At 48.0% G+C, this 11,868-nt stretch overlaps 1 protein-coding gene across 7 annotated transcripts in view; it reads right to left on the bottom strand.

Annotated features, from left to right (window-relative positions):
• Window positions 1–11,868, bottom strand: part of Sun1 (Sad1 and UNC84 domain containing 1) — a 53,873-nt gene that overhangs the window by 25,490 nt on the left and 16,515 nt on the right. For all 7 annotated transcript variants that reach the window (XM_005367094.3, XM_013353811.2, XM_013353812.2 and 4 more), the window contains exons 2-6: window positions 11,390–11,486; window positions 4,770–4,964; window positions 2,770–2,954; window positions 1,563–1,589; window positions 1,281–1,460 (exon numbers count right to left, since the gene is read on the bottom strand). In XM_005367094.3, coding sequence (XP_005367151.1) covers window positions 1,281–1,460; window positions 1,563–1,589; window positions 2,770–2,954; window positions 4,770–4,964; window positions 11,390–11,466 — 664 coding nt within the window. In that variant the 5' untranslated portion in view covers window positions 11,467–11,486. The remainder of the gene's footprint in view (window positions 1–1,280; window positions 1,461–1,562; window positions 1,590–2,769; window positions 2,955–4,769; window positions 4,965–11,389; window positions 11,487–11,868) is intronic.

Here is an 11,868-nt window from a genome sequence, read left to right as displayed (position 1 = left end):
CCCAAAAAACCAAAAACAAAACAAATATTGGCTTGTTAAGCAGAAGCTACAGGAGGGCTGAGCTAAGAAGCATACTATAGCACTACCGGTGCTGACTGAAATAGGGCAGTGTGGTGAGGGGGATATCTGTATGGCCCCAGCAGTGCCCCTGCTAGCAGGCATCACGTTCAGCTGTGTAAAGGAAGCTGGTGGGAGCATCTGGGATAAGCCATGGCCCAGTGAGAGCTGTGAAGCAAGGCCAAACAAAGGGAGGCACTAAGCTCACAGTGGCCCTCACACTCACAGATATGATGAGGAAAAGCAGCCAGCTCTCCCTTCCCTTTCTATGATTCTTACTTTGTGACATTAATGTTAAAGTGCTGACAACACTACAGCAAAGTCTGCACACAAGAATAAAACTGTGGGGCTGGAGAGATGCTCATTTGTTAAGAGCACTGGCTGCTCTTCCAGAAGTCCTGAGTTCAATTCCCAGCAACTACATGGTGGCTCACAACCATCTGTAATGAGATCTGGTGCCCTCTTCTAGCAGGCAGGGATACGTGGCAGGCAGAACACTGCACTCACTTAATCAATCAATCTTTTTAAGAAATAGGACTGTAGAAACAGAAGAAACTAGACATGAGCAATAAGGATGGAATTCTCAGTGCTGCTCTGGCCTTCCTGGCACTCATGGTGGGGAAGGCCCAGCATCATGCTTGAAAGACAGAAGGGTCTGTAGTCGTTCTCAAAGTGGCCCAGGAGGAAGTTCGAGCAGTCCAAAACAACCTGACTGCTTAGCTACTTGTGATGACCTCTATACCAGGTAAGAAAGTCAGGATGCTGCCACCACCCAAATACCAGGCTCCAAGTTATTATCCCAGAGCACCCCTGTCTTACACTATCACACCAGAGACCCCACTGTGAGCAGCATCGACTTCTGGTGCTACAGCCACCTGGGCATCTGGGCTGCACTGGAATGACACAGAGAAGCACCCAAGTTGGAAGCCACAGAAGTAGAAATTTTTCTTTTTCTTATGTTCAGTCCAAATTTACCAAATCTGAACTACTTCCAGGTATAAAAATACTAAGCACAGAACCACAGGCTGGGAAGGGACAAGTAGGACAGAGCTAATTCAGGTCTATTTAACTGCAAGAATAATTCTGAGTTCAATTCTGTAAGGGAAACAGTGTAAGACACCAACGCCTGTGCTGGGGATGGAACCTAAGGCCCATAGTCAGATTTATAAGAACAGGAAGAACTGGGTAGACCCTTTTACAAACTACAGAGGCAGGAGACTTACGCTGTTTTAGAGTCCTATCTCTGGAGTAAACCGTCGAGGTGGTCCCATGGGTGGCAGAGTGGGCTGTGAGTGCATCAGTGCGCGCTGAGAGCATTCTGCAGTCATGGCAGGTGTATCCATTACTGGCTGTCACCTCTGTTGCCAGTTCACCGTTTCCCTGAGTGGCAGCTTTATTTCCACCTGAGGTTTTCAAAAGGCAAACGAAAGCTAGTGATCACTATCTGCAGATTACCCAACCATGGCTTCTGGTTTGAAAAGTATACAAAGTATCAAAGTAATTACCTTTAAGGTCTCCATCATCATCAAGACCTGAAATACACATACACACACATTACACTGTGAAATAGAACCAATGCTACCACAACTGTGCCAGGTGACAGGTCAGCGCAATGCCATGGCATTGTTGGGGTCTGTTTCTAAAATGCCTGAACCTCCTGTCACCCAAACGTGATGTGGCATGGGAAGAGACCTGCATTCTAGCACATTCTGGCCCACAAGGACAGACAAGAGGGAAGAAGTAGCCAGCTGTGTGGAACCTCTAGGCTTTTAACTTACAGCATGTGTGGCCTGAGACTGCTCCATGGCTAAGTAAAGCAGAGGCATCCCAAGCCAAGCACTCAGGACTTCTAGAGCTAAGCTGGCTCTTCTAACTCCTCCAGCAGAGCAACCGGAACATAAGCTGAACTTAGCAGGTGGCTCTGTGGCTCTTAGCAGAGGCTGTCTGTGTGCTCAGCCTTGGTGACATGGCATAGGTCACCTTAAGGATGCAGATGGCCCTGTATCTGAGCTGGGGCAGACTCTTGTCTTCCAGTACTGATTGCTTCACAGAAAGTCCTTTATTTTAGAAGGGGTCTTTTATAGAGCTTGGGTTGGCCTTGAACTCACTATGTAGTTTAGGTTTGGCTTCAACTCCTGATTCTCCTGCCTTCACATTCTGGGTTTCTGGATTATAGGAATATGCAACCATGTCCAGCCTGTAAAAAGTGCTTTCTAATGACTCAGAAATACTTTTCTGTTGTTATTGTTTTTTTGTTTTTCGAGACAGGGTTTCTCCATGTAGCCTTGGCTGTCCTGGAACTCACTCCGTAGATCAGGCTGGCTTCAAACTCACAGAGATCTGCCTGCCTCTGCCTCCCGAGTCCTAGAATTAAAGGCATTTGCCACCACTGCCCAGTTTCAGAAATTTTACTGCTTTCTAGAACATACCAGGAATTTTACACTACATTTGAGTGTCCCATACGAAGAGTGGCTACAGGATTGCTGCCTGTTCACTTAATCTGTCATATTACGGTGAGCAATAAATAATCACACCTTGCCTAAACCACTGAGACAGCAGACGAAGACAGGGTTCACATGCCCCCCGGGAGCCCACAAAGAGCTTAACTGTACTGTCAGCAAACCATTTGTAGGCCAACCTCTGGCCCCTCCCAGAACAACTGCAGACAAAACCATGCTGGGGACAAGAATGTTCAAGTCTGTGGTTACTAACCCCAGAAGTGGTCCACTTTGGTCTGCTCGCGAATCAGAGACTCATCTAGCACAGGATGCCGCAGCACCGTGGCACTCCTCAAGCTGCAAGAGCTGTCGTGGCTGGTGCTGGAGGACACGCCCTTCCCCGACAGGTGGTTGATACTAAAAGCTGGCTTGCTTGCACTTCTGCGCTGTCTGACTGTCCTACAAAGAAGTAAGAAATGCGTTTTTAGACTTTCCTTAGAAAATATAGAATCAGCCGGGCAGTGGTGGCGCACGCCTGTAATCCCAGCACTCGGGAGGCAGAGACAGGCGGATCTCTGTGAGTTCAAGGCCAGCCTGGTCTACCAAGGGAGTTCCAGGACAGGCTCCAAAGCTACAGAGAAACCCTGTCTCGAAAAAAAAAAAAGAAAATATAGAATCACTAGATTTTATCCAAACAAAATTTGTGCCAAAGAACACACACAGCATTTTAAGACAAGTCATTTTTATGCCTTGTCTTCTATAATCTAAAAATCCATTAATCTAAAAAAAAAAGGGGGGGGATTTATTTAGCTGGAGTCCAAGAATTTGTTCTAAAAAATGTCAGACTATTCTGGGCCCAACAATCCAAAATTGGATCAAACTTGAAATAACCTGAAAATAAAAACGACTTAAGAGTTAAAACAAATGCTACAGCTTCTACATCTAACCACGCCACTCCTTTTTCTGAACAAGTGACAGCACACACACCAGCAGCCCCACTGCTTCTGATCTAGCATAGAGTTGCCAACACAGCAAGAGGTAGTGGTTAATTGAAGGAATTCTGCCTATATTCTTATCACACAACACAAGGAGCTCAAACACAAATGACAGCTGGATGTGGTAGCACATGTCTTTAATTGCAGCAATCAGTAGACAGAAGCAGGCAGATCTCTGTGAGTTCCAGCCAGCCCCAGCTACAGTGAGACTGTCTCAAAACAAACAAATACAACAAAACTCCAAATGTCCTCTAAGTATTTTGCATCAAGTGATGTGAATGGGTACACACAGGTCAAAGCACAAAACTACCTCCTCCAGGAAGCTTGGTGTGGTGAAAGGCTGTGCTAATACACAGTACACAGTACAGTCATCAGCCTGGTCTCCTGTCCTGGGGACTATAGCTTTTGGGCACCTTTGGGTGGCCCCAAAGAGAGCTGTGCTTGGGAGTCAGCTGCCACAACTGAATAGTCTAACATTTTATGTGACAGTCTGCAGGTCTCAGGGTGAAGCACACTACATAGGGCTCCAGGCAGTGTGGACAAGGTGTCAGCAATCTCGTGCACTCACGAGGGCAACGCAATTTTTATATGAACAAAATAAATTAAAGGGTATCTATCACTTATGCTGGGTATGATGGCACACACCTTTAACCCAGTACTAGAGGGGCAAGTGGACCTCTATGAGTTTGAGGCCAGCCTGGTCTGCAAAGCAAGTTCCAGGACAGCCAGAGCTGTTACACAGAGACACCCTATCTTGATAAACAAAAACAAAAAAAGTGTCACTTCTATTCAGTGTCTCAGAAAGGCAGAGATGGTGGGAACTTTTGCCATTGACTACAGTGAAGACAAGCATGGAAGGTAGAGACAAAATATACTAAGCAGGCCAACTGTACATGCATAGGTACACAGCTCGCACGCGTCACAGAGAGGCTTGAGTCAGCCGTGACAGATCAGTGAGCAGCACTGCAGCTGCCGACCCAGTGAGACTCCACCCCTCCACATGTGGTAGGCCAGTGAAGCTCCGCTCATCCATGATGAGACAGTTTATGCCTGTGACCATGAGAAGCTCGTCCGCACTGCCATCTCATGCATATTAGCATATCAGCTCCACTCTGTGGACAGACAGCAGATACTCTGAGCATTCCAGAACAATTTCAGTCATGGCAAATCTGCACACGAACGTGTGTGTGCACAAACAATTCCAGGGAAAGAGCTTGGTTTGACAAGCTGGAAAGCCAGTGGGTTTGACAACTGTGAAAATAAGCCACGTGCTGCTTACCTGGTTTCTTTCTCCTTGGAGGGGGTGGCCCTGCTGGTGCTGATGTGCATATCTACAGCCTGGCTGTCCCCACTGCTATATGTTGCTGCTGTTGTGACCAGGCGTAAGCTGCGGCGGGACATCCTCGGAGAGTCAAACACAGGTTCCAATCTGTGCTCAGTCTCAAAATCCAGGGCATCCGAAGAATAACTAGAACTGGAAAGAGACATGGCTGGAGCAAGCACTGGTTGCCAGGTCAGGAGCCATGACACTCCTGTGTGCTGACTTTACTGCACTGCAAAGGCAGCCATACATGAACCTTCGCCAGCCCCTTCACCTGCTGACCCCAGGTAGGGAGGCCTGGAACTTTGTCTGAGAACAGTTGTTTAGGGCAGGCAAAGACTCCCAGAATCCTGATGGGGCACTAAGACAGTAACACTGCAAGGACTGAAGTGAGATCAGCGACACATTCTTGAGAAGAAAATGGAAAGCCCCAGAACAAACATTTCATACACTGAAGCTAGATGAACATAAACCCTTCGGAGCCATGGCAAAGACTGTCACTTCCAATGCAATGGATAAAAAGATGCACCATTGGGGCTGGAGAGATGGCTCAGTAATTAAGAGCACTGGCTGCTCTTCCGGAGGACCTGAGTTCAATTCCCAGGACCACAAGGTGGCTTACAACCATCTGTAGAGGGATCTGATGCCCTAGTCTTCAGGCATAGTCATACATACAGATAGAACACCTATATACATAAGGCCAGCTGGCCTGAATCTAAAAAAGCATGGGATAAAACCGGACTTGCTGAACATAGCGGACAATGAGGACTACTGAGAACTCAAGAACAATGGCAATGGGTTTTTGATCCTACTGCACGTGTTGGCTTTGGGGGGGCCTGGGCAGTTTGGATGCTCAACTTACTGAACCTGGATGGAGATGGGCGGTCCTTGGACTTCCCACAGGTCAGGGAGTCCTGATGGCTCTTCGGGCTGATGGGGGAGAGGGACTTGATCGGGGGGGGGGGGGGGGGGGGGGGGGGGGGGGGGGGGGGGGGGGGGGGGGGGGGGGGGGGGGGCGGTGGCGAGGAGGAGGCGGAAATCCTCAATAAATAAATTAATTAATAAAAAAAAAAAGATGCACCATTCTGTGCGGTATCCAGTTTGTTCAGTCCAAAAGCCAGCTGGTTCCCCTCTCAGATAACCTGAGGGTGAGGCTATGCTAACCCTATTAGCAGCATCCCTCTTCATCAAGACACAACTAACCCAGTCACTCTGGAAAAGTAGCTGCACATGGTAAGGGTGACAGCAGGTGAGCATGAGGCACCCTGGGAGAAGAGACAAAGAGTAATGTCAGCTGGGGACCTCACAAGAGCATAAAAAAAGACACAAAGTAGTCAGGGGGAAATGACAGATACCTTGGGAAGTCCTACTCTATAGGCAACCCCAGCAGCCAGGAGCTGGTGGCTTTTCAGCCTCATGCCCTGCTAACACAGGGGCCCTGGGGCCTCAAGGGTATAGCTGGAGAAGATCTCACAGGTGGGACACCAAGTCAGCCTGGTAAGTGCCACTAAGAAGGTAGTACAAATGCTTTAGCAGGCACAGCCCTTAGGATGTCAAAGATGCTTGAGACAGCCGGGCAATGGTGGACGCTTTTAATCCCAGCACTTGGGAGGCAGAGGCAGGTGGATCTCTATGAGTTCGAGGCCAGCCTGGTCTACAAGAGCTAGTTCCAGGACAGGCTCTAAAGCTACAGAGAAACCCTGTCTCGAAAAACAAAACAAAGCAAAAACAAACAAACAAAAAAAGATGCTTGAGATAGGGTACACTAGCAAAAAGGCTGAGTCATGAGATAAAAGCTGACAGCAGAGTACTAAATGAGAACACTTGCTAGGCCAATTTCAGTGAACCCTAAAATTATCTTCCTTCTAGTAGAGTACTGTAAACAATTATGGCTTTAGTTTACAAAGATTGCATTTGATATCATAATTGATCTATAGATAAGGACCAGCATTGTGATGGTTTGAATAATAATGACCAAAGCCAGGCAGCCTTTAATCCCAGCACTGCACAGGCAGAGGCAGGTGGACTTCTGTGGGTTTGAGGACAGCCAGGGCTACACAGTGAAACACTGTCTCAATAAACAAAAAACAAGTCAGCGGTGGTGGCGCATGCCTTTAATCCCGGCACTGAGGAGAGAGAGGTAGGCGGATCTCTGTGAGTTCCAGGCCTGACTCCACAGCTACTGTGAAAAATAAAAACAAATAAACAACAACAACAAAAAGAATGGAAGAATGGTCTCTATAGGATTATTATTGGAATGCTTAGTCACCAAGCAATGGAACTATTTGAGAAGGATTAGGAGGTGTGACCTGTTGGAGTATGTGTGGCCTTGTTGGAGGAAGTGTGTCACTGTGGATGGACTTTGCAGTGTCAAAAGCCCACACCAGGCCCAGTGTGCCTCTACCCACTGCCTTCATATCAGGATGAAGAACTTTCAGCTACTTCTCCAGAGCCATGTCTGCCTGTGTGCTGCTTGCTTCCTGCCATGATGATGATGATGGACTAAACTCTGAAATTTTAAGAAGCCCCAATTAAATGCTTTAGTTTATAGGAGCTGCTTTGGTCATGGTGTCTTTTCATGGAATAGAACACTAAAGATACACACCATCTCGGCTTCCCATTCCTCCACCCATTCACCCTCAGACTCTAGCTGCTAGGTAAGGGATCCTCATAGCTCAGGGTGCATTTGACCCTGTGGTGTGGTAGGAAGAGCGCAGGCTATCTATAGCCACTGTCTGCAAAGGACCAGAACTGTCTAGCCAGAGAGGTGAGGCCTACCACGTGGAGGCTAAGAGAAAACTGAAACTGCCCCACTCACACTGCTGACTATAGTCTGGATATGAAGTGGCACCATGTTATGTGATGAGCGTTTCATGCATACATGGTTTGTATGTGCAGGTCAGAGGACAACTTATAAGGGACACCTCTTTCTTCCCATCATTTAGGTGCCAGGGATAGGAGTGAGTTCACTGGGCTTGGTGAGAACACATGAATTAATCCAGTAAGCCATCTCCACAGACCCTAGAATTTACTTTGTAGCCCAGACAAGTCCCCAACCTGCTGCCTCTGTTCTGTGTGGCAGTTGCAGACACACACACACACACACACGCCTCCTCAAAGAGGGAAGCCTGACACACACCCTTCCTTCCTGCAGAATCCTGCAGCCATGTCCTGTGCCCTGTACTGAGTCCCTCCCACCCTCCTGGGACCTCTTCTTAGTCACTTCTTCCACTGTCTCCACACCTAAGATTCTCTCTTAGGTCTTACCACAGCATCCAGACTCTCAGGGGGGCCCCACAGTGAAAAGTAACAAGCACTCTTGGCTACATCATACCCAATTCCACCTAACCAACTGCTCCCTGAGGGCCCTGGCTTTGAGCAACTGACTCACTAACAATGCTCAGTCTCACCATGGTTGGCTTTCCACAGCACTTGGCCTGCTGCAGACTCATGGCACCCAAGCACACTGAGGCTGGCTCACTGCAGCCACCCCTCATCCTGTATGCAGCCTTCCTCCTACCAGAGGAAAAGCAGTTACTGCCTGCAGAGCATATAGCTCTAAGTCTGAGGACTTCTGAGGGAGGCCATCAACAGCTGCCATGACCCTTGTGAGCAGCTGACTGGACTGACAACTGGTGGGTCAAGGAACAACAAAAGCCATCTCAAGTCTCTCTAGACTATGACACAAAACTCCATCACACCACTGGGCATGTGATGAAGCCATGCCAATGAAGAAGGCCAGTACAGTGATGCATAACTGAACTTCAGTGCCAGGCTAGTAAGATCCTCTCTGAAAAAAACAAACACAGTAGTTGCAGAGATAAATCAGTTCGTCAAGTGCTTGAAATACAAGTGGAAGGACTTGAGTCTAATCCCAAGCACCCACACACAAAAAAGCAAGTGTGGGTGGCCTATGGTGGTAACACCAGCACTGGGGAGACAACAGGCAGATCTCCCTCAGCCTCACTGAAACAGTGAGCCCCAAGTTCAAATCCTGTCTCAAAAAACAAGGTAGATGACACCTGAAGTTAATATCTGACTTCAACATACACATATACCTATAGGCAAACAAATATGAAAACCTAGAAATGTCTTATATAGACACAAACAATAAGGCTCAAACTTCTAAGTAGACTCAAGAAAGAAGTTATTGAAACATAGGGTGAGGATCCTGCTTGGGGTAATGTGAAAACTCCCTATGAACAAAAGGAGATGGATCTGGGAAACTTTATTCTTTTTTTTTTAATTCCCTATGTAGACCCAGCTGGCCTCAGAATTCCACCTGCCTCTACCTTTTGAGTGCTGAAGTTAAAGATCACATTCCCACCAAAACTAGGCATGAGGCAGGCAGTATCACTGCAGGATGGAGCAGGAGACAGCAGACCAACTTCTCCATTCTCTCCAAATTCTCACAGCATGCGCATTTTCCAAGAGAAAGTCATAGAGGCTCTGGATGGTCACTGAGATGGCTAAGAATTAAGACATGAAAGCTGCTGAACCAGCGCTGGCACGGGTTAGCAGGTGCGGGTTAGCAGGTGTTACCGGAGCAGAGCAGGTGCAGCTGCTCTGCCTCCTGCCACACTGACCATCTGACTGGGGACATGACAAGTTTTCAGAGAAACTGAGACCAAAAGCCTGGAACTGCACCCACAGGCTCCCTATGCCATGACTGTGCCTAGGCTTACTGTCCCCCATTGGGTCTTCCCTTCATCTCTGTCAGCCCAGCTTCGCTGTTCAACCCTGCTCTGTGCTCCTGTCTGGGTCATGCTGTCAATGGCCTACAGCAATCTTCCCGCGGCCTATGACAATCTCACTTACTTTTGGGACCCAACTGCAACCCACTGGTTACTGGTTCAGATCCACAGTCACATGTCTCTCCTGATTTATCAATCCTGTCTACCCAATGACCCCACTAAAACTGGGACTACCACTACTGGCTCTCACTGAGCACCACCCATCGCTGTATTCCTGACAGTCTGGCCTACTCAGTCCTACCTATATACTTTAAGCATAGCTCTGTGGATTAAATCCTCAGAGGGACCCCAGCCTACACACCTAACATGTTACTACCTTGCCACCACTCCTCCGCATCACCTGTCCACAGACCCATAAGCCTAACTGAACAAAGGCTATGAACATCACTGTAGCCAAGCACAGGTTTCCCTGGACACATGGGTTAACACTGTACTTAAAACAGGTCATAAAGGCTAAAAATAAGTCAGTAAGAATAACTGTTTCTATGATCCCAGACAGGCTCAGGGAAGTCACCTGAGCTGGCCACTCATTTACTTCTGACATATTACAGGCTCCAGGCCAAAACATCATTGTGAGTTTAAGGCCAGCCTGGGCTACATGGGGACAATTTGTCTCAAAACATAAACTGAAGGCTGGGCGATGGTGGTGCATGCCTTTAATCCCAGCACTCGGGAGGCAGAGGCAGGCAGATCTCTGTGAGTTCGAGACCAGCCTGGTCTACAGAGCTAGTTCCAGGACAGGCTCCAAAGCCACAAAGAAACCCTGTCTCGGGAAAAAAAAAACACATAAACTGAGCCTAGCAAGTATCCCTTGCAAGTGCAGGTGGACTGAGGCTAGGAATGGAAAGCAGAGTGGTCACACATCACAGCTGACCACTGCTCCAAAAGAATCTTCTCGGGGCTGGGGAGATAGGTCATAAGAAAAGTGCTAGCCAAGATGCTGTGAGAAAGGCATGGAAACCTGTCTGCAATCCCAGTGCTCAGGAGGCAGAGATCCCGGAACAAACAGGCTAGTTAGACTAACCAAACTGGTGAGCTCTGAATTCAGTGAGAGCCTGCATCAATGAAAAAGTTAAGAGGAAACAAGGAAGATACTCACTGTCTACCTCTAGCCTCCACATACATACACTGACATATGCCCACACACAGGTAAGTATGTGTACACACACAAACATGGTATTTTCTTTAGATACTTCCTGATTTTTTTTAGGTTTTCTTGTGGATTCACCTTATAGGCAAAGCCACTGGACAATGACTCAGCACATACATCCCATGTGCCTCTCACATCTTGCCAGGCGCCCAAGTTTTCCTGCCTGCCAGTCATGCCCTAACCTATAGGACAACTCATTCTCCTCAGCACACACCACAGCTTGCAGTGAGGCCCTCTGCAATCACTCTTCCCAGTTGGCAAACTGGAAAGGAACAGAGCAACAAGCAGTTACTGAGGCTCAAAGGACCCAAAGAACAGGAACATCCTGTCTGGAGCATGCTCCTGGAATCTGGCCTTCCAAAGGCAGCCCCTAGATCAGTGTCTCTCAGGGGATGCCCAAACTATTGACAAAATACTGGTCACACTCTCAGGCTTACTCCCTACCATGGCCACAGGGTGGAGCCTGAAATAGTGAGTCACTCAAAGTGACTAACACCTGAGTCACTGCAAGAGGTGTCTCCAGAAGCCCACAGCTCTAGGAGCCACTCATGGCCTCCATGTTCACATGGTTGTGAAGAACTCAACGTTGTGTGACTGTCACATCAACACCTAGCTGTGTTGAGGTCTTGTGGCACTACACCCCAACGGGAGGGGGGGGAGACACACTCACTCACCTGAGTGCGTAGGTGTAGCCAGTATTTTCCGGTACACACTGGGGTGGAGTGTATGTATGTAGCCTAGAAAAATCCATGTTCACTGTCTCAGACCATGCTGCAAAGGAAACAGAAAAGGACTAGGTGTTAAAAAATTAGCACAAGTCCAGAGATTGGGTTTGCAACCGCGTTTTGATTGTTAACAGATGACAGTTTTTCCTAGACCCAAGTCAAAGCTTCTGCCATGTGTCAGCTCCAAATGTACACATAAAAACGAAACTCCGGCCACATAAGCATACCCACCAGGGTTGGGTCCCAGAACCCAGTTTTCTCATGGTGAGATGGGAGGTAAGATAGGAGAAGTCCCACAAGTGCACAAGTCGCCAGCCTGGTATACAACCACTGCCTCAAACAGGGCGGAAGGCAAGGAACAACACTTGCTGCTCTCCTCTGACCTTCACACTGGTACATCTGCGCACACACACCATATACAACCCCAC

This window comes from Microtus ochrogaster, unplaced genomic scaffold (genome assembly GCF_000317375.1).
Source record: "Microtus ochrogaster isolate Prairie Vole_2 unplaced genomic scaffold, MicOch1.0 UNK16, whole genome shotgun sequence".
In the NCBI taxonomy this organism is placed as follows: Eukaryota; Metazoa; Chordata; class Mammalia; order Rodentia; family Cricetidae; genus Microtus; species Microtus ochrogaster.
The sequence above is the reverse complement of the archived record's forward strand: the minus strand, read 5'-3'. Positions and strand labels throughout refer to the sequence as shown.